The 26772-nt window shown below is 54.6% G+C and overlaps 10 protein-coding genes across 18 annotated transcripts; 5 read left to right on the top strand and 5 right to left on the bottom strand.

The window, feature by feature from the left end:
* Positions 1 to 1573: 1573 nt before the first annotated feature.
* Positions 1574 to 5029, bottom strand: H310_01404 (hypothetical protein). Its single transcript, XM_008864503.1, has 8 exons — positions 4518 to 5029; positions 4132 to 4464; positions 3461 to 4068; positions 2880 to 3414; positions 2515 to 2823; positions 2137 to 2460; positions 1921 to 2037; positions 1574 to 1868 (listed from the first exon to the last, which is right to left on the bottom strand). Exons 1-8 carry the CDS (start codon positions 4989 to 4991, stop codon positions 1626 to 1628), a joined length of 2943 nt encoding a protein of 980 aa, XP_008862725.1. The 5' UTR covers positions 4992 to 5029; the 3' UTR covers positions 1574 to 1625.
* A 525-nt stretch (positions 5030 to 5554) lies between these two features.
* On the bottom strand, positions 5555 to 7203 carry H310_01403 (hypothetical protein). Its single transcript, XM_008864502.1, has one exon. It carries the CDS (start codon positions 7169 to 7171, stop codon positions 5615 to 5617), a length of 1557 nt encoding a protein of 518 aa, XP_008862724.1. The 5' UTR covers positions 7172 to 7203; the 3' UTR covers positions 5555 to 5614.
* Positions 7204 to 7537: 334 nt separating this feature from the next.
* Positions 7538 to 10461, bottom strand: H310_01402 (ribosome-associated GTPase EngA). 5 transcript variants are annotated; one of them, XM_008864499.1, is made up of 13 exons: positions 10209 to 10461; positions 10074 to 10141; positions 9907 to 10020; positions 9742 to 9854; positions 9519 to 9685; positions 9400 to 9447; positions 9287 to 9339; positions 9145 to 9241; positions 8963 to 9100; positions 8790 to 8903; positions 8659 to 8729; positions 8405 to 8608; positions 7538 to 8349 (listed from the first exon to the last, which is right to left on the bottom strand). In XM_008864499.1, the coding sequence occupies exons 1-13, from the start codon at positions 10431 to 10433 to the stop codon at positions 7785 to 7787; spliced, it is 1977 nt and encodes a 658-aa protein (XP_008862721.1). In that variant the 5' UTR covers positions 10434 to 10461; the 3' UTR covers positions 7538 to 7784. The 5 variants fall into 5 exon arrangements, with proteins under 5 accessions (XP_008862721.1, XP_008862719.1, XP_008862720.1 ...); XM_008864497.1 differs by having other exon boundaries at positions 9145 to 9339; XM_008864498.1 differs by having other exon boundaries at positions 7538 to 8608.
* A 1536-nt stretch (positions 10462 to 11997) lies between these two features.
* H310_01400 lies at positions 11998 to 15596 on the top strand. 2 transcript variants are annotated; one of them, XM_008864495.1, is made up of 9 exons: positions 11998 to 12100; positions 12152 to 12381; positions 12427 to 12520; positions 12573 to 13025; positions 13075 to 13369; positions 13433 to 13653; positions 13725 to 13829; positions 13879 to 14007; positions 14062 to 15596. In XM_008864495.1, exons 1-9 carry the CDS (start codon positions 12017 to 12019, stop codon positions 14194 to 14196), a joined length of 1746 nt encoding a protein of 581 aa, XP_008862717.1. In that variant the 5' UTR covers positions 11998 to 12016; the 3' UTR covers positions 14197 to 15596. The 2 variants fall into 2 exon arrangements, with proteins under 2 accessions (XP_008862717.1, XP_008862716.1); XM_008864494.1 differs by having other exon boundaries at positions 12152 to 12520.
* On the bottom strand, positions 14240 to 15584 carry H310_01401 (hypothetical protein; the record flags this gene model as incomplete). The annotated part of the gene is made up of 2 exons (XM_008864496.1): positions 14240 to 15375; positions 15425 to 15584. The coding sequence occupies 2 exons, from the start codon at positions 15582 to 15584 to the stop codon at positions 14240 to 14242; spliced, it is 1296 nt and encodes a 431-aa protein (XP_008862718.1).
* A 617-nt stretch (positions 15597 to 16213) lies between the features above and the next one.
* Positions 16214 to 19876, top strand: H310_01399. 2 transcript variants are annotated; one of them, XM_008864493.1, is made up of 9 exons: positions 16214 to 16668; positions 16716 to 17440; positions 17503 to 17620; positions 17686 to 17848; positions 17898 to 17992; positions 18057 to 18193; positions 18242 to 18443; positions 18508 to 19186; positions 19251 to 19876. In XM_008864493.1, the coding sequence occupies exons 1-9, from the start codon at positions 16238 to 16240 to the stop codon at positions 19860 to 19862; spliced, it is 3162 nt and encodes a 1053-aa protein (XP_008862715.1). In that variant the 5' UTR covers positions 16214 to 16237; the 3' UTR covers positions 19863 to 19876. The 2 variants fall into 2 exon arrangements, with proteins under 2 accessions (XP_008862715.1, XP_008862714.1); XM_008864492.1 differs by having other exon boundaries at positions 18239 to 18443.
* On the bottom strand, positions 19629 to 21098 carry H310_01398. Of its 2 annotated transcripts, XM_008864491.1 has the most exons (6): positions 21025 to 21098; positions 20703 to 20957; positions 20537 to 20657; positions 20083 to 20482; positions 19797 to 20023; positions 19629 to 19750 (listed from the first exon to the last, which is right to left on the bottom strand). In XM_008864491.1, the coding sequence occupies exons 1-5, from the start codon at positions 21083 to 21085 to the stop codon at positions 19871 to 19873; spliced, it is 990 nt and encodes a 329-aa protein (XP_008862713.1). In that variant the 5' UTR covers positions 21086 to 21098; the 3' UTR covers positions 19629 to 19750; positions 19797 to 19870. The 2 variants fall into 2 exon arrangements, with proteins under 2 accessions (XP_008862713.1, XP_008862712.1); XM_008864490.1 differs by having other exon boundaries at positions 20537 to 20957; positions 21025 to 21090.
* Positions 21099 to 21378: 280 nt separating this feature from the next.
* Positions 21379 to 22736, top strand: H310_01397. 2 transcript variants are annotated; one of them, XM_008864488.1, is made up of 8 exons: positions 21379 to 21511; positions 21565 to 21640; positions 21687 to 21760; positions 21815 to 21906; positions 21972 to 22044; positions 22087 to 22153; positions 22209 to 22343; positions 22406 to 22531. In XM_008864488.1, exons 1-8 carry the CDS (start codon positions 21398 to 21400, stop codon positions 22489 to 22491), a joined length of 717 nt encoding a protein of 238 aa, XP_008862710.1. In that variant the 5' UTR covers positions 21379 to 21397; the 3' UTR covers positions 22492 to 22531. The 2 variants fall into 2 exon arrangements, with proteins under 2 accessions (XP_008862710.1, XP_008862711.1); XM_008864489.1 differs by having other exon boundaries at positions 22087 to 22343; positions 22406 to 22736.
* Positions 22737 to 23064: 328 nt separating this feature from the next.
* H310_01396 (hypothetical protein) lies at positions 23065 to 24394 on the top strand. The gene is made up of 4 exons (XM_008864487.1): positions 23065 to 23548; positions 23601 to 23660; positions 23814 to 23957; positions 24004 to 24394. The coding sequence occupies exons 1-4, from the start codon at positions 23098 to 23100 to the stop codon at positions 24171 to 24173; spliced, it is 825 nt and encodes a 274-aa protein (XP_008862709.1). The 5' UTR covers positions 23065 to 23097; the 3' UTR covers positions 24174 to 24394.
* A 550-nt stretch (positions 24395 to 24944) lies between these two features.
* On the top strand, positions 24945 to 26772 carry H310_01395 (hypothetical protein). Its single transcript, XM_008864486.1, has 2 exons — positions 24945 to 25805; positions 25849 to 26772. Exons 1-2 carry the CDS (start codon positions 25086 to 25088, stop codon positions 26587 to 26589), a joined length of 1461 nt encoding a protein of 486 aa, XP_008862708.1. The 5' UTR covers positions 24945 to 25085; the 3' UTR covers positions 26590 to 26772.

Genomic DNA, 26772 nt, shown 5'->3' with positions numbered 1-26772 from the left:
GGTGTGTTTCGTTCGCGCTCGACAGTCGAACTCGTGGCTGTCCCAACAAACCCATTGTTGTTGCTGTACTTGACGTACGCCCCTGGGAGGTACTCTTCGACGCTGCACAACATGTTTTGCCGGTCGCGAAGCTGTCGACCGATTCCCGCGACGAATTATCCATCACGTGGCCAAGGCTGTGAAGCATAGGGCGTTTACCTTGAGTAACCATGAGCTGGCGTACTTGACCTTCAAAGGCGGTTCGTGCTCATTGTATAACTTGGCATAATGAGCACAAACCGCTTGCATTTCCACGTCGCTAGTGGCCATGGCAGCAGTTAACTTGGCCAATGCCACTGCGGCGGTACCACAAGTAAGCGCTTGGTTCAGCCGATCCCATGATAACCTTGGCGACGTACAGCTTCGGATCCCCCTCGCCATGCACGCCCAAGTCCTACCAGACTCTCGTCTTCGGATTATGAAAATGGAGAATTCGACAAACTTGTAGAAAGTATGCATTTCGCAGTTGGCCCGTCGCAAACGGAACTAAGTCGAGCTTGATCACGACGTGACTCGAGTTCCACTAACGCACAAGCAGCAAGGTCAAGAGGTCGTCGTCACGTCGGTTGGATACCTCGAGGGTATCTGGGTCGAAACTCAGTTTCTCTGCCGATTCCTTCATCATGTGACTGAAATCCGGCGGGTTATGCGGCACAACAGTCTTCATGATGGGCTGAAGTGATGGTGGCTTGCTCCGATGACCTACTGTCCAAGATGAGTCGCGATGGGCACCAAGAATTCAGCGGAGAATCTGTGTACTCCTGTCGGTACTTGTCCCCGTCATTTCGTTAATGATTTGATTTTTGCGTTCCTGTCGCGAATCAGTCGAGCAATACGGCCCCCAGAGCACAAAAACTTACCACGTATTCGTCGTGGGTCAGGTGACCGATGTCAAGCAAGAGCTTGAGTGTGTTTAACTTTTCAAAATGGCTCTGCTTTTGCTTCTCGATCCTTTTCTCCTCAATAACGATACTCCCGTGCCGTCCAGTTAAGTTTGGGACCACCATGTCGGCGTCTTCATCTCTCGACTCGGAGATTGCTGTGAGTTGAGGATACTGAAACATCGGTACGTGCATCGCCGCTGCGGTGGTAGATCTGCCTTCGTTCGTCCGTTCTCCTGACGCAGGGATCATATCACGCTCGATATGCAGTTCTTCCTGTGTACAGGACGCACATGAACAACATCAGACGCCGCGCGCCATCATGTCGTCCGCTTCCTACCTATCTTGGTCGATTGCGCACAGCAGCAGTTCGTTGCGGTGGAACCTATCTCTCTCTCTGCCGCGCTGCGCGAGGAAACTGAATCGGTGTCCGGATAACTGTACTGTTCAAGCACTAGTTTTGAAATAGGTCCATGCACCATACAAATATAGAGTCTTCTAAGACGATTTATTTTAAATGTGTTCTTGTCCCTTCCGCATTCGTGCGATTTAGTTGAACGCGATCCGTCCACGACATGATCTTCAGGCCGCGACCACCCAACGGACCTTACGAGCGTGCGCCGCAGATGTACGATACGCACATGCACATGCTGCGCCAGATGCCTTTGGAAAGATGGACGGCATACACGAACATCAGGATTGCATTCAACCAAACATCTCGCCTGACACTGGGTCCATGTGCATATTCACGTTGGGGCCGCATGCAAAGTGTACGACCGATCCATTCGGGTACACGGCAAAGATGTTGGTGTCGATACGCTTGCGACAGACCCCACAAGTCGTCTTCGTATCAATCTCCACCGACTCGGAGAACTTGTCGACGCGCTCGCACTGGACTTGGAGGTTGTATATGTTGGACAGGTTTCGCGCCAGCGTCGTCTCGCGCACCTGAGCTCGTCCAAGTTATGAGGTTACAACTTGTTCACCCACTTTCATGTACCTCATGGGCGCTGTGGGGAAGCAACTGGCTGAGAAAGTCCATCACCTTGACGAGTGGAGTTGATGCCGGAATGAGGTTGAGGGCAGCTGTGCCGTTCAGGGCCTTGGCATGACGGGCCTATTGCATGACACACACATGAAATCAGGAGTCGAGAAGCATTCATGACTTTTAACCGTTCAATCAATTCGGGTGACTCCATCGAGCCAAACTTCGTACCATCAACAGGTGCGCATACTCTGCCATGTCGGCGTCTTTCTCCTTGAAGAGTAACTCGAGCAACTTGAGTAGTGCTCGATTCGAGGTGCCTCCCTTGCGCGACACGCCGTACTTGAGGCAGTACGCTTCGCCGCCCGGAACATCGTTTTCCGCAAGCAACATAGCCAACGCGTCTTCATGGAACCCGCCGCGTCCGCTCACCACGAGCAATTCTTCGCGCAGGGCCGGGGCCGTTTTCACTTTGGCCATTAACGCACCTGCGTCGTACGCCGACTCTGGAGCTTTCAGGTACTTGAGAAGTCGCTTGCGGGCGTCACCGAGGGGCTAGTCGACAGCAGCAACCATTATGCACGACGTCAACCAAGCCACGTCTGGTACCGCAGGCTCCTTGCCAGGATGAGACTTGGATGGTTCGCGGCCACCCTTGATTGCCTTGAGCACTTCTTCCAAGTACTCCAACGCCAACCGCGTGTGATGGGGATTCTCCGCGTCCGACATGGTAGTTCCCGCCGACCCTCCTCCTTCCGCATCAACGAGGCTTTCGAGATATCGTTGGACGACAGCCGGATCCGACGCATATTCTTTCAAGTGGGCAACAACATCGCCCGACACAAACGGCTTTAAGTGGCGTGGACGGTGCGTGAAAATTCGCAACGCTTCGTGGGGGTCGGCCTTGAGCACCCATTTCTACAAAGGCCAACATGAACCCTGCCGTAGACGCCAATTATCGCGGTGGGTCGAACCGAATGATACAACACTAGAGGAATGTCGTCCAGTGTTTGGAGCAGATCCACGGCCGCCTGGGCGCCAGATGTGCCGTCTTCGAGCGGGTTTTGCACGTACTCGCCGGACCCCATTCGAGCGTACACGTCTAGGGCGTCCAACGCGCGGCCGTGGCGTTCGTACAGCAGACCCAGCTCAAAGTACAAGTGGTGGTGCATCAAGAGAGCTTGGGACGACCCCATGTCGCAGTGGGCGCCGTCGCCTTGGTTGTCCACAGTCGTGAGAAGGGCAGCAATCTCAGAAAACGATTCGTGCATGATGTAGAGGCGGAGAAGAGCAGTGTCAACAGCTTCGGAACGCTGAATGTCCTTGGGGAACGACGACGACGACGTTGAGACAATCGTCGACGCAGTTCTCGTGATTCCGCGGTGAAAACTTCCGCTAGACGACGAAATTGAGGCCGCGTGGGTTGCCGCGAACTCATTTTCGCGACTCGTGGACCGCGATCGAGGAGGTGTAGCGAACACGCTTTCGCGCGACGAGCTTCGGTCTCGACTACTCCAGCAGAGTGAGTGTAAGCTTAACCCATGTGAGTTCATACGTCGAGTGCTTTTTGACCATTTCCAAGCACTTGAGCAAGGACTTCGTTGCCTGCGAGTACAGTTTGGCATGACCGGCAGAGACAAGCTCGGGGGCCAAGTTGCCCGCGTTGTCCTTGAGCAATGCCGCCAGGACGGAGTTCCAGTCGGGACTGGCGCTCGAGCCACGCGGCAGCACATCTGGCGTGAGAATCGTTGGTTCGTATGCAAAGCTGGGGCTGACCAGGTCCGGAAAAAAGCTCAGCCACTCGCGAGGGTCCATTCCCGATCGATAGATGAACTCGACGGCAGCGTCAAATTCACAGCGCTTCAGCAGCGCAATCGCGACTTGGCGATGGAACCGGCGCATGCGGCTTTTTTGCTTGTCCGCGTTCAAGCTCGAGATGCTCTTCTTCATCAGGTCGGACGCTTCTTCGATGCGACCACGGTCCAGCAGTTCTTGGACCTGCTGTTCCATCGGCATTTGCTCGATTTTGAAAATCGATGTTGTCCCCGTCGCGTTCAACGACGCTACAACAATAACGTCTTCGGAATCGCCGCCCGTGCGCGGTTCCATGTCCCACTTCATGCCGTTGCCAAACATCGCTGTGATGCGCGGAAGGGAAATGGACTACGCATTCAACAACAGTATAGGACGACGCAACTTGCTGGCGAGGAACTGCCCTGGCTGTACCTGCACGAGCGTTCCGTCTTGCATGCTGTGAATCTCGACGCCCTTTTGAGGAATCATGGAGACCAAATACGGCGACGTGTACTCGATGGCAGCGGGTGGTTTCGACCAAGCAATCGAGTTGCGATGGACAGGTTCCCCCGTGAAGAGGAGGAACACGCCCAACGCGTCCATGGCGGACACGACGATCTCTTCATTCGGAAGCAATTTGACCATCGGGTTAGTGTTGCTGTTGATCGTCAAGTTGATCGGAAGGGCTTCGGCAGTTTTGTCGTTGACGAGAGAATATCCACGACGACTGCCCACGATCAACTTGTTGCGGTACCAACCCACAACCTGTACCGCGTGAAGCGATCGTTGTATTTGCCTGCATGGATGAAAGGATGTACCTCGGGAGGGTCGGCGATCGAGAGTTCGCGCAAGTACTTGTATCGCTTCTCCTTCGCTTCAAATTGAAACAGCTGCAACTTTGCCGAGGATGCTGCGCAAATACGAAAGTGCGGCGGTCCGCGTTGGTTCACGCTCAAATGCGTAACGTTGTTGGCCAGGTGAAACTCGGACGACGCCACTCCGAGGTCCGTCGCAGAGTGCACAGTCACTGTGTTGTTCGCCAACACGATTACCAAGCGAATGTGTGGTACGACTAAGATTTGCTGAATGCGCTTCTTGTGGGGCAATTCGTAGACACTCACGGGCTTGTTCGGGTCTTTCCGAGTGTCGAAGAGCACCAAACGCCCGTCTGACGTGCCCACAAGCACTCTCATGGAGTAGTGCACGGCACATTCGACTCGCCCAGGAAACTCCAGAACAAGTGACTGGTGTAGGGCCATGCGCTTCTTCTTGGTTACGTCGCTGCTCGACATGCTGATGTCGTGCCTTCAGTCACTTCCCACGTGTTGCGATTGGATTTAAATTTCTCCATCATGATATTTGCCAATACTCTGAAAAAGGTAAAATTTAGCAATATTTTCGATATTTTCCTTTCCATAAAATTTCGAGTGGGAAAAAACGTCGACAGCGGCCTCAGCGCCAGTGCAACGAGTGCAAGGCTTGGAGCAACCGAACCTCGGCGGACGGGAGCAAGCGCACACCGTGATGCGAAAATAGACTCAGGAAAGCGGAGCTGTGCATCTCGATACTTGCACGGCTGGGCTGGTCCCACGTTGCAATCCGTCCTTCCGCATCAACCGCTGCACAGTACATTCATCGTCTAGACGCAGCGAGACAGAGCCCACCACAACACTTGCTTCTCGTGGGATGATACTTCGTTGCGTTGGTGGCTTTCAGACGGTCGCGTGCATGGAATTCCGCGCGCAAGAGTGTGGTCTCGATATCAACGCGCTACGTACCTTTCACCGAATCCATCATCGCGCAGAGGTATTCGGTCGTAGTGGCGCCATGTCCAGGCTTCCAAGCACGGGCTATCCTTGGCCATCAAAAAGCATAAAAACATCGTGTTATCTTCCTCTCGCTCGTCCTACATAACTTACGCATGACTGCGCTTGTTGATTTCGCTGGCCAACTTGTTTTCCAACTGAATGTAGTTTTCAGCAGGGAGGCCAAGGGCTGCTCGCAAAATGTTCACAATGCATTCACGTTGAGCAAACAGAGCGTTCACGATGGGGGTGCCGCGGGGGACGAGGGGAGCTTTCAACAGGTAGCTCAGGATCGACAACACAGAATGGAAGCGTTCCGTCGACCCGCCTTGCTTGGTGATTTCAATGCGTTCGGCCAGTTCGCAAATAATCACCAAGTCCAAAATGAGCGGCGTCGCCAGCAACGAGTCTTCGCAAGTGTTGTGCATGGCAATCGTGTTCGTGCCATTCATGAAGATCTTCGACGTGTATTCGTCCATGGCGCGCTTCGAATCGCCGACAAATGGCACGTACTTGATGACGACGCAGTGGTCAGGGTGTTCATCCTTATCGAACAAAATGCGGTTCGAGTCCACCATGTCGTCCACAACGTTCGACTTGGAAATCTCCTTGCTGCGGAATTGCTGCGGCGCAGACAAGTTCTTGCCGTCGTTGTTTCCCAAGTGGTTGTAGCTCACAATCGACACGGGCTTGATGCCGGCACCGACCAAAAAGTCAACCAAAACGCTCTTCATCTTGGTTTGACCAGACTTGAAGTCGTCACCTCCAATAAACACCTTGTGGCGCTCAGCCAGCTCGATAGCACCGGGCACAAACGTATTTTGGGGGCTGCCGTTGATATACGACGTGTTTTCCAATATCGATGCGACAGCGAATACAGTCGAGGGCGACACTTCGTCTTCGCCGTTCTTGATCGCTTCCAACAAGTTGTCGGCCGTGTCGTTCACGCCTTCGACAATATCCGAAAAGCGCTCAGTGTTGGCCGACCACAACACAATAACCTTGTCCAACGAGTTCTTTTGCTTGAAGTCGCGAATGTGTTGGCGGATTTGGTTCAGGTTGTCTTGCTTCGACCCAGTCAGCACGTTGTTGGCGCGGTCAGCTTGGTTCGCCGCAATGAAATCGGGGTAGTAGATCGACGGCAAAGGCGTGATCTTTTCCAAATGCGGAATCAATTGGCGTTGCAAGTCGTAGTCCAACACCTTGGCGCGGACCATGGCATCAGCCAAGTTGTGGGCTGAAATGTCCCAACCGCCAATCACCAAATCGTTCGGGTTGACCATGGGCAACATGTTCTTGAAGGGCACATACACACCACGGCCTTCCGAGTTCGTGCCAAGACGTACGGTGGAAGACTGGGTAATGGAGCCAAAGTAGTCCGGCTTGTGTTCACCATCCTTGTCGCTCCACGTGATGCCGAGCTTATTTGCCAACACACCAGCCACCAAGGTCGACCCGTTGTTTCCACCCAAGCCGACAATCATCACCCCCAACTTGGGGATCTTGGTAGATGTTTTGAACAAATATTGTTCAGCAACAGGGGTGGCAACGTTGCCTTCAACGTACGTCGTTTGGTACGTGTAGTTGGCTTCGATGTGGGTGGCCGTGTACTTGACGTCCTTGCTGTTCACCTTGAAGGGGTCGTTCGTGAAGGCGCTGGAGCTCATGGTGCGAAACGTGTCGTCGTCGGAACCACGCAAATTCGAGAATGAATTTCGTCGCCGGAATTACATCCAGGCGTTGGGGCAAACCTCCGTGGCTGTTACATTTTGACTTGATCTTTGTATACGATGGTGTCGTTGGGGTCCAAAATCATGGTCATTTCCAACGGTTAAAAATAGGAATTCTCTTGGAGTTTGTATACCGCCGGATAAAAATGGTTGACATCACAAACTTGTACAGGTGACGAGGATGCGCACAGTCACCCAAGGGAGATTCGAGGGAAGGACCCATCTCGTACAGAAGGGATGGAGTGCATTGCCTGTCCACCGACGGGTGCCGCTGAAAACGCAGATCATATGATGCAAACGTGAGGACGGCGTTGACGAAGCCGTCAAGCAGACCTCTATGCCGCCGCAGCGGCGTGTCGCAGTCTTTACATCGACATCGGAATGGTAATCCCATACAGATTGCAAGCTGTGCAGGATCGTAAGGAAGTTCTCCGTCGACGTGATGATTGATTACCAAGCCCGACATTTCCATGTACCAGAGGGTGACACAACGGCTGTGGTTGCGTCGGAGGATGGTCCAAGTGTTGAGTCGCATGCTCATTGCGGAGGTCTACCCCGTGCGCGGCTTCCGCGTGCCATTGTGGCGTTTGATGCTCTCTTTTTTCTTGGCACTCCATCTCGAGGCTTTCTTAGCCGATGGATCGCGCAACGTGGTGCGGTCGGTCTTGTGGCGACGCGACGATTTGCCCTTCTGCATGCCCCCTCCGCCCGACTTTTTGGATGGCCTTGACGTAGGTGCATCACGACCGCCTCGGCCAGACGGCTTCTTTGCAGGCTCCCGACGTGCTGCACGACCCTTGGAATTGGAAGGTTTGGCCCCAGGCGACAAACTCCGGATCTTGTGCTTGTGAGTCCCGCGCACCACATTCGCCTTTTTTGAGGGCGTCTTCGCCGCGGGGATTGCCGCGATGGCCACCGGTCGTGTGGGCGAAGCAGCCTTGGGAGACGCGTTGCGTCCACCGAAAGGTACTGGTTTGGCAACGGCGGGGCGCCTCGACGTCGGTTTGGCGCGGGAGTACCCTCGCTTGTACGGATTGTCTTCGCTTCCACGGAGGAGGAGGCGAGCAGGGACACCAATCATGTCAAACTCGGTGCGCAATTGATTGAGGAGAAAGCTACGACCGATTCAGCCCGAGAGGACAACGACAACAATTCTAGCGATGAACGCACCGTCGGTACGACTCTGGGACGTCTTCGGCCTTGTTCACAAACAGCGCAAAGGTCGGTGGGCGGGCTTTGACTTGGGTGATGTACTTGACCTTGAGCGTCTTTCCCTTGACTGTCGGTGGCGGGTGATGGCGATCCATCGCGGCCATCCACCGGTTCAACCGCCCCGTTGTGACACGCAAATCCCATCGATTGTGGGCCGCCACGCTGCAGACGTCGTCATGAATCCCAGCATCGCCATTGCGGAACCAACGTACACTTCAGGCAAAATATTGCGGATGCCTTTGCCCTTGAGGGCCGAGATCGACACGATCGGCACGCCACGGACCTAAGGCACAAAGGATGGGCCTGGAATGTCGTGCTGAAAGTAGATGCAAGAAGATTGTACTTGAGCAAGCGATCCATCCAGCTCCTTTCGAATGCGCTCGATCTCAGCTTCCGCGTCGCCGACCAAATCGGCCTTGTTTGCCACGAGCACCAGCGCTCGACCTTCATCGAGGACCTATTGCATGAGGGGTGACGGTGAGGAAACACACTCTAGGACGGCCGCACGCAGCCTACCCGTTGGGCAATGGTCAAGTCCAGGTGAATCAAGTGCTCTTCGCTCACGTCCACAACCACACACACAACTTGAGCCGAGCTGATGGCGTCGTATGTGTCCCGCACCGACAGGTTCTCAATTTGGTTGGAGTGGTCGCGCTGCGACCAGCTATCATCAGTTGCAACGTCGAGGATGACTGTACCTTGCTAAATCTGCGAATCCCGGCCGTGTCGACGAGGGTGATTTCGCGACCCTGGAACTCCCACTTGACTTCGACTGCATCGCGTGTCACCCCAGGTCTACAGCACCCATGGCAAACACTAGACACATGTCTCCAGACGTACTCGGGGCCTGTTAACACGCGATTGTCTCGCACGATCTTGTTGAGTAGAGTCGACTACACACCGAGTTCGGCCCACTTGCCATCAAAAACGCGAGGATTCGTGTCAATGTCTACCTTGCCCACGTTCGGGCGGCCAACAATTGCGAGCTTGATCGACCGTGGCTACGCATGCCAGTGAAATCAGGGTCCATTCGAAGCAGCAACTCTGGAATTGCATCGTGCTGCGAGCGTACGCTGTCGAACGAATCGTTGAAGCCTTCGTCATCCGACGACAGTTCCGATGCAAGAGCGGCCTTTTCCGCGGCCACTGCTGCCGCATGTCCTTGGACAAGGGGTTCAAGCAGGGGGACGAGGTCCGTCAGACCTTCTCCGTGCTCAGCGGAGATTACCAACGGCTCCCCTACACCGGAATTCCTCAGCATTTTAGTACAATTATGATGTGATGGGCGGACGTACCCATGCCCAGCTGATACGAGTCATGGATGTTGCCGAGCCATTGCGTGGCGTCACCTTCCAGCTTGTTCGCGACGAGTTGGATCGGAGACTGCGGGTCCGCTTTGCGAAGCCACCTGGAGCACCAAACACGAACTTGACTGCATAAATTGATTTACTTGATCATACCGAGCGAAGTGCTTGTCGATTTCTGTGACGCCTTCACGACCGTCGATTAGAAACAGAATTAGGTCAGCTTCGTGGAGAGCCCGTTCCGTTTGGTCGAGCATGCCCCGTTCCAAGCTACATCCGAAGAGGTGATTTGAGAACTTGTGGGAGCTCCTGGTATGATTTACCTTCCAGTGGGTGCATCTGCCAAACCGCCCGTGTCGATGACGTCAAACTCGAGTCCGGCCAAGTAGCCCTACGGAACATCGAGTATGGCACAGTTAGCATGTCTCAAGATATCGCTGCGTGGAGAGGATACGTACCACAGCAAAACGGCGATCGCGCGTTGTTCCGGGGACGTTGTGCACGATAGCACCGCGTGACTTGGTCAACCGGTTGAAGAGCGTGGACTTGCCGACATTTGTTCGACCGACAAGAGCAATACGCGCTCTCTCAGGGAGTTGTGGGGCGCTTTTCGTCGAGAATAGCACGTGCGACTTGAGCGGAGCCAGCGTCGGCAGCGCTCTCGAGCGCAGGAACCGCAGCATCGGAAAAAGTTGATGGTTGAAGACCAGCAAGCCAATCAAATCTGGTGGAGTTGGGCCATACGTATCCGGATTCTTTACCGGACGGTTACAGCACCTGCCACTGTACCTCCAAGAGATGGGCACGGAGGAAAGCGATCGACGCCGCGCATGGAATTTCCTTCGAGTCCAAGTACAAAGGCGTGTAGATTCATGTACCCTTATGGCTGGCATTGGTGTCTTATACGTGATAGTATGATAGATAAGGTTTTAGTGGCCTTTCAGATGAGTGAACCATTCGACGGCAAGGCCCCGGAGGTGGTTAGTTGAGCAAGCAGTGGAATTGGCCGCTAAGGCTGATGTCCTTCTTCTCGATTGTTTTTAAAGCGTCGAGGAACGCCTTGGAAATGGTCAGACTTGTTACCAAGACCTTGTCACCGTGAAAAATCACCACAGGCATACGAATGATGACCCTGAATCCTTCTAGTGCTTCATCGATGTGGGATGTTGAGGACTGGTCGAACGTTCATCTTGTGGCGTGCTTGAGTGCGTCAGCTTCGAAGTCCTCGACTAACGACATGTTTCGGCTCAGCACTTGCAAGGAATAAGTCCTTCGGAGATGGAAGACTCCCGAATTAGCTGACACCGCATGTACAGGATCCACAGAAGGCAGAGTTTTCCACTAGGGCGTCAGCAATTCGAGCACCACCGCGGCCGACTACTGGACCTTGAGCGCCAAATTGATGTCGACGCCACTTGCGGGTGCGAATAGCAAGAGACCATCCCATGCTATTGCCTTCGTAGCTGCCGTCACGGCCACAAACAGATAACCCACTGAGATGTCACCAACTGTGTAGCGAATGTTTGACATGCTGCAATGCACATCATGAGCGTCTTTGTAGTCGAGACGGTGAATGCGCGTCACAATTCAAGTTTAAACAAAGCACAAAGCCAACGTAGCGTCGAAGCGTGATCCTTGTTGTACAGTACATGTTTCGAGTGAGAATGGTCTTGCAAAGCGCCTACGGGCTGAAGAGGAAAATCACTACGCGCGATGCCGAGCGTAGGCGAGTTGACGAAACGGAACCTGAAGGGGGATTCTGTCGGCATGGTTATGGGGAGGAAGTGCGAAGGCGAAAGGGGATCCGAGGACGGAACTCGACGCAAATCACTCGAAGCACGAGGGTGGCACAGCCACCCCGGTATTGCTCGGCTGTCCACCTTAGCAATTCATGGATGTAAGTTATGTTTATGCTTCCTACAGACGCTGCCTCCCTCGATACAGCAGCTAATCTTGCTTGAGCTTTCGCCCTCGATACAACGTTGCTTGGACTGCCAAAGCAGCCAAGCCAGTCATGTTGTTTGAAACGTGATGCGGTACCGTGAATAGACTGGCAATGGTCGCCCGTCGAGCTTTGATGTGGGGGCTGTCGTTGTGGTTGGGCTTGCGATGCGGCACCTTCCGCTTCGGTGGCTCTTTCGTGGACCTTGGCATGATTCAAATAGCCTCGCCAACCGACTTCGTTGATTCCGTCAACGTCCATACCAAACCCGACGTTTCAACGCGCCCCGAAACAGTTTTTGAGATCTGATGCGCCCCGCGAGCCATGGACCTCCACGTTGAGACGAAACATGTCACGACCGACGTCAGCCTTCACGTGCCGCCTCGCCACAAGAGCCATGTGCACGAGGTCTTTCCGATCTTCGAGCTACCGCGTCCCGTCAAAATCTCGTGTGGCTAGGCGCCACTGGTTATGCCGCAATGGGACAACGACGACAGCTCCGACGACGACGACGGCCCTTCGCCATGCGATATGGACAACGAAGCAAGCCAAGACGACGACAACCAACCCTCTCCTCCATTGGATCCCGTCGCGTTCAACTGGGACGGCGTCGGGGATATTCAAGCTCTCCAGCTCAAAAACTCGGAACTGGTTGCCACGATCAAAGACTACAAGCACCAAGTGACAGAGTACGGGCTCTGCTTGATATCCTTCTGCGGTTTATGCGTTTGTAGGCTTCAGTTGATGCTGGAGGCAATGGAGCCGATCCCTGGCCTCGACGTGAATTCCCTACGAGACGTGCTCCAGGGAGCCGAAGTCGTCGACCACGTAACTACCGGCAGGAGTCGTGAAAATAAAGATGACCGTACATGTCGCGCAGGATATTCGCGATGTGAAGATCGTCCATCAAGCCAAGAAACTGCGGCAGGCGAAAATCGCCCTGAACAAAGAAAAGGTCAAAGGCGCGGGGGCGAGCGGTCGCATTGCTGAGCTGGAGAAGCAGCTCCACGACGCTGAAGAGAACTATCACAAGAGCCAACGACTCGTGCATAAACTGCAACTCGGGGAGAAGCCCGAGCCAAAGCCCGAGGCCACGACGAACACAGTGCCACTCAAGAAGTTCGAAGACTTGCGTGTGAAATACGAAGCCGCCACTATCGAGCTCAAGAAGACACAGCGCGCCCTCCAGCGGGAAGTTGGGGACGATGTCCCTCTCGCCGACGTCCTTGACGGTGAGGGAGGCAAACGTGGCCGGGCACAGCAAATCGTCATGCTGAAGGCCAAAGTGAAGAAGTTGGAGAAGGAACTCCAGTCGCGCTCGGAGCCAGACACGGTTGGTTCCCGCGGTATTGCTGGTCCAAAAAGTCTCACGGCCGCATAAGGGAGTTGACGCGAAGGCCGAAGTCGAGTTGTTGGCGCTTAAAGTTGACAAACAAAAGCTCCTCGACCAAGCCGTGGCGGACCTGGACGCCTTCAAAGACGCCAACGACAAACTGAGCCGAAAGTACGATGCGCAGAAGGCCCGATTGCACACGCTCGAGAAAGACGCGACCAAAAACAAGGCCAAGATCTCGGTGCTGTTGGACAAGTCCAAGAACGACGACTCGCTCATCGATGCCCTTCAAAACGAAATGGACGGTCTCCGTCGTCAAGTCACGTCCAGTGGGGTTTCCAAAGGTTGAGTAACAAATGTGCATCGCGATGGTCAAGCCGACCCCGTCAGCCTGATCTATCCCCTAGAGCAATGGCACCGAGCCCGCACAGCTGACAGCAGCATCCTCACGGACGCCGCCGCGATGGACGCGTTGCGCACCACCTGCGCTGAACAGAAGCGCCAGCTCGCACACCAAGCAGCGACGATCGAGTCGTTTCGACGGGACTTGCAGCAAGCGGAAAAACTCCAATCGCATCGAGTTGGTGGCAATCATGGCGACGCGGCTACCGGCAATCATTCCCTCGCGGTAAATATTCCTTGATCTTGATATCCCACTCAAGGTCCAGATGTGCGCGTGACCGTGATCTTCGAGCATAGATTGAAAAGGAGCGGCTCGTGGAGCTCGTCAAGTCTCTCCAGCAACAGCTTGATGCGAAAAAGGCTGACCCGCCGCCACCACCGCCAAAGCAAGAACCTCGTTCGGTACGTTGCTACTTCGTGGAGCCTACTACAAGTGTTTCCGTGCATGCAGCGCCTTCCGCGCCTCACGCCGGACTTGTCCGCTGACGTCGACAAGTTGCGACGGACCATTGAGGTGAAGGACGAAGAGATTGCAACGTGGAAGGAGGCGTACGAACGAGCAACAACTGCTGCTGCACGGGTACTTTGTGATCGTTTCACCGATTGTATGTGCTTCATTCATGGCGATGTGTAGACCACTCCATCCACGATGTCAAATTCGCGCCTTGTCGCGGACCTTGAAGAAGACAACGAGCGCCTTCGAAGCCAGGTGGACGAGTTGAAAAGACAAGTCGCTCTGGGCGAGCATCACCGCAAACATGCCGCATAGCATTCGTTGAGAGCGATCTCCAACATGGCTAGATGAAACGTAGTTATCGTGCATAAGACCACGTTGACGAAGACGTGGGTGCTGTGGACAATGGGGCTTGGTTCTTGTTCACGTGGTCACGAATTGCAGCCTCCAAGATATGGCGGTCGGAGAGCACCCGCTGACGAGCTCTTCCGACCAACGAATCGCGCTCGTTATCTTCCATGGCTTGGATCTGAGCCAGCACTTCTTGCAACGTGTGGAGCTCTTGTGTCAACAGAACATTCTTCTGCTGGGCTAACGTACTCTGAGCCTGGTACTCATGCAGCTCGCCCTGTAGTGTTCGCATGGCTGTAGCACAGTCACTCTTGATAGCGTCCCTCTGGGCTTTCAATTTGTCGCGGTCGGCCTTCCATCGGCCTTTGACCTCGCGCACCTTGAGCTCCAAAGCCTTGATGGTCTTGTTTCTCTCGTCAAGGCAAGCTTGGTGCTGTGTTTTGAGTGCGTCAGCCGCCACTTCACACTCCCAAAGGCGTTTGTCATGCCCACTCTTCCATTTTTGCTTCTGCAGTTCAACTTGGTCGAGTTGGCACTCCAGGGCTTGTGCGTGCGCCTTGGTTTCGTCATGGACTGCTCGAAGATGAACTAATTCTTGCTGTAATGGCGCGAGCTGGGCTGTGTGATGGTGCCGGGCCGATTCGAGCTCGTGAGCTAATCGATCCCGCTCGTCGTTTGCGCACTTCAGCTGCCCTTGCATGGTGTGGATGGTGCTCTGTTGCTCATCAAGTCGGCGCTTAAGTTTCTTGTGTTCTTTAACCAACGTTTGATATTCAGCTTCGAAGGTTGGCGCAAGTGGTTGTGGCATCGGGGCCATGGGTGGAAGCTGTGGTGGTGGCGGTGGTTGGCGTAATTTCTCTTCTGCAAGGGCTAGCGCGCGCTGGAGAACACTCTTCTCATTCGCCTCGACGTTTAACTGGTGCTGCATGAATTGTAATTTGGCAGCTGTTTCACGCTCTCGCTCGGCGTGGTTTCGTTCGGTCGTCTTGAGCAACTCCGTCGCAGTTGTGAGCTGCTGGTGGATGCATTCGGTGTACTCCTTGTCTTGCTTCAAGACCATCACGTGGGTCTCTACTTTGGCTTCGCATTCAGCCACCTTAGTGAGAAGCTCTGCCTTGTCCTTTTCCAGAGATCGAATGATTGCTATTGCACAGGAAAATGATCATGGACCCCAAGTGAATACACGTGGTACTCTGTTGTGCTGCAACGTCCATTTCATGCCGCTGCAGCTGCAGACTGACTTGGGTATTGAGTTCGCCCAACTGACTGCACAACAGCTCATAGTTGTGTTTGTACTTCTCCAGGGTTCGCACCCGAAGCGCGAGCACCTCGGCGTTGCTGCCCGCGACCATTGCGCTTGGCATGGTATCTTTCGTTATCCGGAAAATTCCGGTTACACCAGGTGGGAAAAAACGCCCCAGTACAAAATGCTGCCACTAAACGATCGGACACAGAAGTGGCCGACCCCAGAACAGAGACGAACACGCACTGCTCTTGCGTCGAAAGGATTGAAAGGATTGTGAAGCGCGCTGTTGACTCGACACGTGGACGCTGTGCCACGTTGGTGAACACGTACACCTAGGTGATAATTTGCCCGAGTTGGCTGTATTCTACAATATGGTGCTGGTACTGCATCGTGTACCAGCCAGCGTTTGATGAAACCGGCGATATCCACACAAGCCATACGACCTGCAGTTGGTGTCAAGTCGTGGAACCCGACCGTTCGTTCTCATGAGGCAGGCTTGAGTCCGTGCTGTCGTCGTCGTGGTGGATGGATTTCGTCTCACGAGGAATTATCCATGGATATTCCGAGTCAGTTGCGTCGTGGAATTGGCTCAAGTTGTGAGTTTAATACAAAATATCCATTCTTTAACGTCCCTTGCATTCATTCAGTGCAATTCATGTGTGAAAGTACTTTATCGGATGGTGAAATATTTTAAACGGTAGTGAAAATTCAATTCTGAGCAAACAACCAGATCTTGCGCCATAAAGAAAAGTGCGCGGCATGAGCGCAGGATCGTCAACGGCCGGCCTACTGGAGACCCTCACAGGATTCTACCACGTATCGGTTCCGATTGTCACGACATTGATCGTTGTCCTCGGGAGTCTCAGTGGGCTGTACATCTGGGTCGCGTCGCGCCAAGTTCGTCGTCCCAAGAAGCACGCGACATCGTTCGATGACACTTCACAGCCGTCGACGCCGCTGGGAAGGCACATGCGCCGAACACAATCGTTCAGTGAGGCAGATCTCGAAATCGAAGTGAAAAAGCAAAGCAAGAAAGACGCAGATGAACAATCGAGCGAAGACGAAGAAGAAGGGGGCGACAAATGGGCAGCGGCCCAAGGATGGAGTACGGGGCAGCTGGAGATGTTTAAAGTCCTGCGCCAGAAGTTCTTCTCGAACGCAGACTGCAAATTCGTCGGTGAACTTATTGGGTGGGTACATGGATGAATTTTGATCATGTTCGTGAAACGTGGAGTAGGAACGTCGAGGTCCTAACGTTGGAGACGGGCGACGTGATCTTTGGTCGGCGCAAGTACGATGGCTCGCTTCTCTTCGTATCTTCAGGCAGCGTCTGGTTGTCTGCGTTCCATGAAGACCGGTCGTTCGTTCATACTATCAAGAAGCACGAGGGTGTTACTTCTACCTCCGCCATCTTGCGCGGAGTCCTCGAGGACAAGTTTGAGGGCTTGGACATGCAAGCGGTCGCTGCGGAAAGCCCAACGCTGGTGCTTCGCATCAGTGTGGATAAGCTCAAGACCACCATTTCCAAGTATCCTCAAATCGCGATCTTCTTGGCGCATTTGTCGCTGTCGCAGCTTGAACGGATCACAATGCGGTCTCTCATCGACTACTTTGGATACCTTGACGGCCTTTTTTGCCCCATGGCGTACTTTGACGTGCTCAAGAATGACTCGGACACAGTGCGAGGGATTGCAATGACGCTCGGGCTGGATTATGTCGAGCTGCAGACCCAGTTTGCTGGCGCTACGCAGATTCGATCGTTGGAGGACGGCAGTCTCGTCGAAATGCCATCGGGCACGGAAGATGATGATATTGCCGACGTGTACTTTGTACTCGAGGGTGCTGTGTCTGTGGAGATTTTGCTATGCCACCAGAGCACCAATGACGACGAGTTCGTATCGCTCTTTAAAGTGTCGACGGGGTGTTGCCTCGGCATGGCGTCGGCAATTGTCGGCAACACTGGTACAGCCATCTCACTCTTTCTCACCCTGCTGTCCCGATTCAGCATTTGCATCGTCATGTAGGATTGCTCAAGGCGAGATCTGTCATGCAGGCAAAGGCTGTGGGCCGAACACGCGTCGTCCAACTGAACGGTGGGGTGTTTCGCTCGATGCTGCAAACCCATCCAGCGTTCTTTAATCGGTGTGACAACTGGATATTGATCTTCGCTGTCGATGGAAGCATGACATGTGTGTGATGGCATCTAGATGTGTGCAAACGGTGGTGCGGCAGTATGGGTCGCAAGCGGCACTTCTCGACAACTTTTTTGAGCGGGTGCACGTTGACAGCGGCGACGCCATCTACCACGTCGGTGACTCGTCGAATGCCATGTACACATTGCTCACCGGTCGGTTGCGCGAAGTCCATAGTGTACGTTGGCTACGTTCTGATCATCGATCTCTCAACGACAGGTTGGTAGCAAACCAGCAGCACGGGAACAGTCGTCAAGAACACGAGGGAGCTCGTCAAGGGTGCGACGTTGGGCGCCATGGACTTGCTCGCGTCTAGTAAACGGTGCGAAGCATCATGTTAATGTTCGGCAGGAGCTCTGACGTGTTGGGAATTCGACGGCCCATAGGGCATCCACGGTGTACGCTATACGAGACTGTCAGGTGTCGAAAATGCCTCGGGTCGTGCTCGACTACATGCTTCGAGCGCAACCGCAAGTCCTGATTCACTTTACGCGTCAAATGGCTATCCACAACACTGACCGCAGTACGCCTTGATGTGAAGATGTTGGTGAAAACTCATGGGCCGCAGCAGGCGACAACGAGTTTGTGTCGTCACAGGCGAATCGCTCGCCAATGAAGCTACCCGTCACAACAATCGCTGTCCTGTCAGCGACCAAAGGTGTCTCGATCCACGAGTTCACGACGGAGCTGCACAAGGCGCTGCAGACAATCGCAACGACGGAAGTCGTGTCTTCGAGCAAGGCTGAGCGGCACTTCAACGGTCAGTGGCGCAGGTAACTTCAACGAATCGATGTCAGCGCCTTGCACGTCCTTTTCCTTACAATGGCAATGCTCCAGTTTGGGTATGTCGGCTTGGCTGGCAGAAATGGAAAGCTCCCACCAACTCGTTGTGTTCGAGGCCGACGCAGTCCTGACGCCGTGGACCAAGTTGTGTATCCGTCAAGCCGATCATATCTTGCTTGTGTGCAAGGACACTGACCAAGAACTCGACTTGAAGGACCTGAATCCATTGCTTCTTCAGGCGTACTCGATCAAAAACGTTGAAGTCAACATCGTCCGCATGAAGTCCACGACAGCGCACGGGTCTGCAAACACGCCTCCTCTGCATCAAGTCGAGTACGTCAACTATTTTCACAACATTCGTATGCCGCTCCACGAAAACACCAACGACATGCTCCGAGTGGCCCGGAGATTAACTGGGCGGTCGATCGGGCTAGTCCTTGGCGGCGGGGGTGCCCGTGGACTCGCGCACATTGGGATCCTCAAGGCGCTGGAAGAGTGCGGGTTGGACGTGGATGTCGTTGGCGGGACGAGCATGGGCGCGCTCATTGCAGCGTTGTACGCGCAATATCCAAAGGACCTGGAGCGAGTTATCAAGCACGCACGGCGGTTTTCAAGCAAAGCGGCCAACAAACTCGCCAAGTTGTTTGAGTTGACGTTGCCGATTGCGTCGTGGTTTGACGGATCGAGTTTCAACACTGGGCTGCAGCTCGAGTTTGGCATGACGCGCATCGAGGTACGAAAGTTACACATGAACAGCCATCAGGGCGATTCTAACTCAATGTGTGCGGGGGGCGCAGGATTTGGTGCTCAACTTTTTTTGCATCTCAACCGACATTGTCAAGAAGTGCACGGGGGTTCATCGATCTGGCACGCTCTGGCGCTACGTTCGCGCTTCCATGTCCCTCCAGGGATACCTTCCCCCAATCTCCGAACCAAGCGGGTCCCTTCTCCTCGACGGCGGGTACGTCAACAACCTCCCCGCCGACGTGATGAAGGAGGAAGGCGTGAAGATCGTGTTTGCTGTGGACGTTGGCCGAGACAACACGCGTGATTACTTTCACTATGGGGACACTCTGTCGGGATGGTGGGTCTTTCTGAACAAGCTCAACCCGTTTACGCCGACGGTCCAAGTCCCGTCGATGGGCGAGATCACGGACGCGCTGGCGTACGCTGCGTTTTACCAAAACAAAGCGTACGTGATCAACCATTACGTGGATCTGTACTTCAAACCGCCCGTTCAAGCGATTGGAACCCTCGAATTCGACAAGTTGGACCTGACCATCCAGCTCGGGTACGACTACGCCCTCCCCAAGATCAAGGACTGGATGAAGAAGAACCCGCACCTCGTCACGCATGTGCGCCAGCCGCATGGCGCGTCGGCCACAGGTCGTTCGAATTCAACGCGATAATCGACGAATTAATGCTGGACACTCGGAATGGGGTACGGAAGTGACGACGTTGTCAGACCAGCCAAGAGGTTGTCCACGGCTCGGTCAACCATCCGATGCCTGGTTTCGACCGTGGCTGCTCCGATATGCGGCACAACAATGCAGTTGGGCAAGTCGTAGAGCTGCGGAAGTAGAAATCACAGGACGAATGAGGTGACTGGAACGGACGGGACAAACTTACGCGATGGTCGAGGGGCAAAGGCTCCGGCACGGTCACGTCGAGCGCCGCCGCCGCAATTTTCCCCACCGTCAATGCATGCACAAGTGCGTCTTGATCGACGATCCCACCTCGGGCAGTATTGATGAGCACTGCATGTGGCTGCATCATTGCAAAGGTAGTGGCGTTCAGCATGCCCGCGGTCTGCTCGTTGAGTGGTGAATGGATAGACACAACATCGCTGCGACGAAGTAGCGCTTCCAAATCGACAAACTCAGCGTCCACGTCGTTTGGCTTTTCGCGAGGCCCCGTGTACAAAATGCGGCAATTGAACCCACGATGCATGAACCTGGCGTACGTAAGCCCAATCTCGCCCATCCCGATGACCCCGATCGTGTTCCTCGACACGTCCGTGCCGCAGAATCTGAAGGAACAGCATGTGTAAACAAACGATCGACAAGCAGTGGGATCGCCATACTGGTACATCTGAACCACTCCCCACTCGCCATGGCGAGCACCAACATGGCTTTCAAAGAGGCGCCGCTTGGCCGCAAACGTCAGTGCGACGGCCAGTTCGGCGGTGGACTCGTGTAGACATCCTGCGTAGCATGTTCGTGAGTTTTCGTCAAGATGGACGGGAGTGCCTGGTGTGTGGCCGACAAGAATGCCGCGCTCCCGACAGATTGCCACATCGATGTGGTCGAACCCGACGGAAATTGTCGAGACAACCTTCAGTGAAGGACCAGCGCTGTCTAGAACTTTGGCTGATATCTTGTCTGAGATCATGCAGATGATCCCAGCGCAATTTTTCGCACGCGCTTCCAACTCCACTGGAGGAATCGCCGATGCGCTCTGGTCGAAGCAGTCCACATCAATCCATGGATGCTGGGCAAGCCTTCCTGCGCAAACAACACATACACACACATGAGACATGCATCCTTCCCGACTCTCCTTGCCAGCCCCTACCAAGCAGATACGCATTGTTCCTTGTCACAAGGATCTTTCGCTTCGCCGCCGAGGGCTCCATCGCTGCATTTTTGTCCATAGTTATTCAACATCTCACCACCATTAGTTACGCAATTGCTGTTCATGCGCACTACTCAGCGTGCAATTTGGTAGATGCGTGCGCGGAGCCATTGCGATCGCTTCCTGGGGACGCTGTTGAGAAGGAGGCTTTTGTTTCTCACAAAGGTCGCTGCGTTCATGACGTTTCGATGTGTTTCGATGTGCCTGAGCGCCACTTTGGACGGTGCTGAGGTCATGGTGACATCTTTGGTTAGTTCGACAGTGTATTTCGTACGATGTGCCACATTGGCATTTGACGGGTGCAAGGGTGAACATGCTCCGTCGGCTGTACTCCACAGCGGTGGCGCAGGTGTTTGTCCATCCGAGCGCGAAAGTAGATGCGTCGGCGACGCTGTCGCCGTTTGCAGTCGTAGAAGCGAACGCCATTGTATCGTTACCCTCGAACGCGAGAGAGCTGTTCTTACATTGGTCCATGAACAGGTCCATGCGAACTGCAAAGTTGGGTGTGGCACAGTCGTCGGCGAAGGGGTAGTCGTTGGTCCAGACAGCCACATTGGTACAGCGCTCGTGTCGGGTGTATTTCACTTCTGTGCTCTGTACAGGCAGCCATGTCACGCTTGCGAATTGCACCGTGGGGAAGCGTACGGTCATCCATACAGGGACCCGCATCGGCCAGGTGACGACGATGAATCGGCCAACACCATGACTAGCGCATTGAGTCATGGAACAGGACGGGTTTGGCTTCATGTTGAACGACACTGGCGACCACGGAAAGAAGCCACAGGAGCTGGCCGTTGAAATCCACGACGACGTTGAAATTGGGTACGTTATCCCTTCATCTCAAATTTCCATGTTCTTCCTTCGACATGACTCATGGGATTGTACAGGGCGAACTGCACCATCGATCGCGGCAGTTGGCGCAACACTGTCGTTGGCTCAGGCACCAAGATGGACAATCTGGTGCGCGTATTGGAGGGTCAAAGCACTAACGGTGGCTTTTAGATCCAAATCGGCCACAACGTACAGATTGGCCAAGGGTGTGTGCTCGCAGCCCAAACTGGAATAGGAGGTGCCTCTCGCGAGCTCAAGGCATTGCTTGATACTGGCTGGGGATTGGGACGTAGGCAGCACAACCTTGGGCAACCGGGTGTACGTTGGCGGTCAAGTAGGCATCACGCAGCATTTAAAGATTGGCGACAACGTCCGAATTGCAGCCAGGAGCGGCGTCATGCATGATTTGCCCTCCAACGCCACGTATGGTACGTGTCCATACTTACCATGGAAGAAACGCATCCCCTTACATGGACGCTACATGGCGTAGGCGGCGTCCCAGCAATGCCAATCATGCAATACCGCCGCCTTATGGCCGTTCATCGCGACGCGTCGTTGAAAAAGCCGCCCACTTAACCTGTCAAGTTTACATTTCAGATCCGTGCGAGCTTCATTTAAAATGGTTGGCATGCAACGTTGTTTGCCTCCTCCGCCGCACGACATTCGTGTCATTGCTTGACGAATCCGTGGACGACCTCGCCGTCGTCGCCTATTCTCGGATGGATCATAAAGTGTGTTAATGTCGGCAAGACCCGCCTCCAGCATATCGCAGAGGCGCCATCCTATCGTCGCTTCGTGCTGTTGAATCCACTCGACCGTCACCAGCCACTTGGGTGTGTCCACATGCCGCGTGTGTCCAGTTGGCATGTGCACTCTATGTAGTGCAACGACTTGCGGGGGTTCACAGCAGCACACACAGCCCGCGAGCTCATTTCCATCATAAGATCAAGAGGAGCATGGAGGCTTGCGTTCCTTCCGCCCTGTCGACCCCCGCTGACCGCAGAGCCTGACCACAGACCAGATTCAGGGGACGTCGCAAGATGCGTTGAAAGTTGCGACCAACTTGTCGGCTCGTGATTGGCTGCTGTGAAACTCGATGGGTGGATCTTAATAAAATATGAGAGGTTTCTTCTGACTGTTGTTTGTGGTCGCTGGGACAACGGAACAAAGGCGAGATCGAACATGGCCGACGCTAACCTCCACGACCTGGGCATGCCAACTGCGTGGACGGAACACACCGCTCCCGACGGCCGCAAGTATTACTACAATGCGCAGACCCAAGAGTCCACGTGGGATCGACCTGCTGAGCTCAACAACGGTGGCGTACAACAGTCTCCAGCTCCCGCCGCCGCTGTGACGCAAGGCGTTCATGTTCGCCAACAACAAAATCACGGACATGTTGTCAATCCCCAAGCCCAGCAACAAGGGGTTCCAGCTGCTGTGGGTCCCGCTCAAGGTGGAGTCGCGACGGGTCAACAACCTCAATTGCACCCTTACGGCCAAACACCACAACCATACATTCAAGGCGGTGCCCCGTACGTCGCGCCAGGGTACCCTCAGCCTTATGGAGCACCCATGGGCTACCCTCCTTATGCGCAAGGCGGATACATGTACCCATACCCTCAACCTTACGGTGCGACCCGGCCATTCACAACATGTCCTCATCGACCGTGGTGCGTGTGCAGGGTATGCGCCGCAGGTTGCAGGTCCTGGCCCTCCCATTCAAACTACGGAAAGCGGACAAGGTAATGTACCCACTCGTCCTGCCCGATCCTTGCACAACACCAGGACGCTTGCTCGCTGGATGTCGACGCATCCAGCGACAATTGGCTTGGTGTGGTGCCTCGGGCTCTCCCTTCGTTGTCGGTTCATGTTGTATAACTGTGTGTGATTGCCAGGGCCCCCTGGGTGCAATTTATTCGTGTTTCATATTCCAAATGATATGACAAACCAGGACCTGTTCAACTACTTTCAGTCGTTTGGCAACGTCATTTCGGCCCGTATCATGGTCGAGAAGGAAACGGGGCGTTCGCGTGGCTTTGGTAAGGCGCGAATCTTCCGTACGTCTTGCTCATCACGTCCTCGCAGGGTTTGTCAGCTACGACAACGCGCCGTCCGCGGATGCCGCCATCAAAGGCATGAACGGGTACCAGGTCGGTCGGAAACGGTTGAAGGTGCAGCACAAGAAGGAAAAGGGCAGTGGCGGCGGCCTCTACGACGAAGACGCGGAAGAGGCGGCGTCACCAGCGCCCCAGTAAACGTGTCGGTTTTAGCGTCCTCGGGCGTGTCGTGGAAGAAGCGCGTCTGTCGGATTGGCTCGGGCCGTGGTGGCGTTGTGCTTGATATGCACGTTGCATTGTGGGGCGTTCTCTGGGAGGTGTTCGTCCGTGCGTCTTTCATATTGCCTGGTCTATTTGCAACGCCGCTGTCGTCCTTGGCCGTCGATCGATGTAATTCAAACGTGGCTTCGTCATGGGCATCTGTCTTTGTTTGGAAGAGCCCCGACCCCCGCGACTCGCCAATGCTGTGCTTGCAGCCCGTCGTGCTGATGCTCGTGCATCGTGTCTCCAATCGCCTTTAGCACCTGCATGGCTGCTGCCTCGACATTGCTCGTGGAGTGAGTGGAGCCATGTAGGTCGCGAAACGTGGCGTGAGATTGCCATGTCTGTCATGCGAGCCTGGACGGGCGTCGGCACCCGTCGCCGCCAATGCAAACATGGAAGTTGAAGGGGCTGTTGAGCAGCCACACAAGCTCATACACATCGATCGGTCACGTACGCTGTCGGCACTTGACCAGTTTGTGTGGGCTACATATACACCATGCGAGGATATAGCTTCGTGTCTCGGGGAGGTCTTGGGGGCCTGGTACCAGCCAGGGGTGCTCGACGCTCTGCTCACTCTCGCCTCACATGCTCGTGTTGCGGCCACACAAAGACGACATCGAGTTTCCATGTCAGAAACTTCTGCTTTATGCAAAGTGCGGTGGAGCGCCGAGTACATAATGTGAGCTCACCACCATAGGGTATTTTGAAAAGTACACAAGACAGAACCAAGAAAGGCAGTCAGAGTTTCTGGCTGCTAGAGGTGACTCCGCCGACTGGTCAGGGCATCCTCGATCGGCGGCCTCAACGAAAGAGGACGAATTGTCCTCCGACACGGTGTGCCTTGTGATGGGTGCCATACCGCTTGCCGCTCCATGCCGCACCGAGTCTTGTAGCACCGCCAAGGAAGCAAACGCATCCGCTGCATCAGCCCGTGAATCCACCCAACTTGGTGCAAAGAACGCGACGACTTCCGCGAGTCGCGCGGCGAGGACAACGAGCTCCGTCCAGGTCTCGCACTCGACCATGGAGACAAAGCGGATGGATTTGAACACTGCGACTCGAGAAGACCTGATGACCATCCCTGGAATTGGTCGAGCCATCAGCCGCAACATCGTGGAGGTGCGCCGAGAACGCCTCCTCCTGAATGTACAGCAAGCACGTGATCCTGTCAAAGGCGAGGAAGGAATCGATCGAGCGTTTGAATCTGTCGACGACCTCAAGTTTGTCAAAGGAATCGGTCCGACAAAGCTCGAGAAACTTCGGCCATTCCTGACCGTGACGCCTTCACAAACCCTTTGCATTCGGTCCCAAGTCCAGCAGCATGCGGGAATTCTGTGCCTGGCCACGTGGAACGTTCGGAATCTCTCGATGAAGACCAGTCGAGGCCCGCCGCTGCCCATGAACGAAACCAAATCGTCCTGCCAGTGCAACCCAAGCAAGTCAGTTGCGACAGCACCAGCCTCAACCAGTACGCAAGACATGTCGGCATCCGCACCCGCGAAAGCAAAACGCGACCTGTCCGTCGTGGCGGGCATCATTCAGAAGTACGATGTCGTTGCAATTCAGGTGCGAATGTCCAAGCAAGCCCATTTTGCTCACTTGCACGTAGGAAATCCGAGATGAGAAAGTGGCCGGCGAGATTTGCCGACTGCTCGACGGGTACGATTACATCCTGAGTTCGCCCGTCGGCGACATGCTCCAGTCGCACCGCGAGTACTTCTGCTACTTTTACCTCAAGACGCTTGGCTTGACGCCGCAGGTACTGGCGGTGCCGTCGACCGACAACAAGACGATGGTGCGCGGCCCCTTCATGGTCAAGTTCGAAACACCGTCCATGGCGTCCTTTGTCCTCGTCAACGTCCACGTTGTATACGGCAGAGTTGAAGAGGGGGCGTCTGCTGAGTTTAAAGAGAAATCTCGGCGCCACGACGACATTGGGGTCCTCAACTCGATCCTGACCTCACTTGCCGCCATCTACCAAGGTCCTGTCATGGTGCTAGGTGACTTCAATCTGCCCCCGTTCTTCATCGACGAGATCGGGCCGAGGTTCCTCAATTTTCGACCCGTGCTGGGGAGTAACCACGTCACGACAATTGGCAACAACTTGTTTGACAATATCTGGCTGCCACAATGCGTCGTCTACGCTGATCCTGGCGTTCGCCGCATCGACCACGAGCATTTCCCCAACTCGACATCCAAAGACCAAGAGCAATCGTTGCTGGCTCGACAGCAATGCAGAGACAACCTGTCAGATCATTTTCCAGTGCACGTCCGAGTCCATCTAGAGGGGCTGTCGAGGGAAAATCCACACAACGACCGAGAGGATATTCGTGAGCGTTGTGGCGCTTGATCAAAAGTCGGAAAGTTTCTCTGGTGCATGCCTCTGTGCGGTGGTGAACGATCTCGCCCTTTGCCACGAAGGTGTTTGAATCCATCGAGAGGATGCCGAAGCATGTTCAAAGGCGGTGGCAGCATTTGGAGATCGGTAGTGTCGTGTAAACTCGTCCAAGCGCTGTCGAGTCGAACGAGCCCT

Source organism: Aphanomyces invadans (genome assembly GCF_000520115.1).
Source record: "Aphanomyces invadans strain NJM9701 unplaced genomic scaffold supercont1.2, whole genome shotgun sequence".
Classification (NCBI taxonomy): Eukaryota; Oomycota; class Saprolegniomycetes; order Saprolegniales; family Verrucalvaceae; genus Aphanomyces; species Aphanomyces invadans.
This window is presented reverse-complemented; position numbering and strand designations above follow the sequence as displayed.

What these genes read in the sequence shown, in the direction of transcription:
- H310_01404 (XM_008864503.1), bottom strand. Translation starts at nt 4,991, where the DNA reads ATGTCGAGCAGCGACGTAACCAAGAAGAAGCGCATGGCCCTACACCAG. An exon ending in ATGGTCAAAAAGCACTCGAC is followed by an intron (nt 3,415 to 3,460) that starts GTATGAACTCAC and finishes CTGCTGGAGTAG; the next exon opens with TCGAGACCGAAGCTCGTCGC. An exon ending in ATCCTGGCAAGGAGCCTGCG is followed by an intron (nt 2,461 to 2,514) that starts GTACCAGACGTG and finishes GCTGTCGACTAG; the next exon opens with CCCCTCGGTGACGCCCGCAA.
- H310_01403 (XM_008864502.1), bottom strand. Translation starts at nt 7,171, where the DNA reads ATGAGCTCCAGCGCCTTCACGAACGACCCCTTCAAGGTGAACAGCAAG.
- H310_01402 (XM_008864497.1), bottom strand. Translation starts at nt 10,433, where the DNA reads ATGCTGCGGTTCCTGCGCTCGAGAGCGCTGCCGACGCTGGCTCCGCTC. An exon ending in GCAGATGCACCCACTGGAAG is followed by an intron (nt 10,021 to 10,073) that starts GTAAATCATACC and finishes CTTCGGATGTAG; the next exon opens with CTTGGAACGGGGCATGCTCG. An exon ending in GTCCCAGAGTCGTACCGACG is followed by an intron (nt 8,350 to 8,404) that starts GTGCGTTCATCG and finishes AATCGGTCGTAG; the next exon opens with CTTTCTCCTCAATCAATTGC.
- H310_01400 (XM_008864494.1), top strand. Translation starts at nt 12,017, where the DNA reads ATGGACCTCCACGTTGAGACGAAACATGTCACGACCGACGTCAGCCTT. An exon ending in CGCGCTCGGAGCCAGACACG is followed by an intron (nt 13,026 to 13,074) that starts GTTGGTTCCCGC and finishes CGGCCGCATAAG; the next exon opens with GGAGTTGACGCGAAGGCCGA. An exon ending in CAAAGCAAGAACCTCGTTCG is followed by an intron (nt 13,830 to 13,878) that starts GTACGTTGCTAC and finishes CCGTGCATGCAG; the next exon opens with CGCCTTCCGCGCCTCACGCC.
- H310_01399 (XM_008864492.1), top strand. Translation starts at nt 16,238, where the DNA reads ATGAGCGCAGGATCGTCAACGGCCGGCCTACTGGAGACCCTCACAGGA. An exon ending in GGTTGCGCGAAGTCCATAGT is followed by an intron (nt 17,849 to 17,897) that starts GTACGTTGGCTA and finishes ACAGGTTGGTAG; the next exon opens with CAAACCAGCAGCACGGGAAC. An exon ending in TTGCTCGCGTCTAGTAAACG is followed by an intron (nt 17,993 to 18,056) that starts GTGCGAAGCATC and finishes GACGGCCCATAG; the next exon opens with GGCATCCACGGTGTACGCTA.
- H310_01398 (XM_008864490.1), bottom strand. Translation starts at nt 21,085, where the DNA reads ATGGAGCCCTCGGCGGCGAAGCGAAAGATCCTTGTGACAAGGAACAAT. An exon ending in GAACAATGCGTATCTGCTTG is followed by an intron (nt 20,958 to 21,024) that starts GTAGGGGCTGGC and finishes TTGTTTGCGCAG; the next exon opens with GAAGGCTTGCCCAGCATCCA. An exon ending in GGAGTGGTTCAGATGTACCA is followed by an intron (nt 20,483 to 20,536) that starts GTATGGCGATCC and finishes CTGTTCCTTCAG; the next exon opens with ATTCTGCGGCACGGACGTGT.
- H310_01397 (XM_008864488.1), top strand. Translation starts at nt 21,398, where the DNA reads ATGCTCCGTCGGCTGTACTCCACAGCGGTGGCGCAGGTGTTTGTCCAT. An exon ending in GCACCAAGATGGACAATCTG is followed by an intron (nt 22,045 to 22,086) that starts GTGCGCGTATTG and finishes GGTGGCTTTTAG; the next exon opens with ATCCAAATCGGCCACAACGT. An exon ending in GCCCTCCAACGCCACGTATG is followed by an intron (nt 22,344 to 22,405) that starts GTACGTGTCCAT and finishes TACATGGCGTAG; the next exon opens with GCGGCGTCCCAGCAATGCCA.
- H310_01396 (XM_008864487.1), top strand. Translation starts at nt 23,098, where the DNA reads ATGGCCGACGCTAACCTCCACGACCTGGGCATGCCAACTGCGTGGACG. An exon ending in CCCATACCCTCAACCTTACG is followed by an intron (nt 23,549 to 23,600) that starts GTGCGACCCGGC and finishes GTGCGTGTGCAG; the next exon opens with GGTATGCGCCGCAGGTTGCA. An exon ending in AACTACGGAAAGCGGACAAG is followed by an intron (nt 23,661 to 23,813) that starts GTAATGTACCCA and finishes TGTGATTGCCAG; the next exon opens with GGCCCCCTGGGTGCAATTTA.
- H310_01395 (XM_008864486.1), top strand. Translation starts at nt 25,086, where the DNA reads ATGGGTGCCATACCGCTTGCCGCTCCATGCCGCACCGAGTCTTGTAGC. An exon ending in ACGATGTCGTTGCAATTCAG is followed by an intron (nt 25,806 to 25,848) that starts GTGCGAATGTCC and finishes ACTTGCACGTAG; the next exon opens with GAAATCCGAGATGAGAAAGT.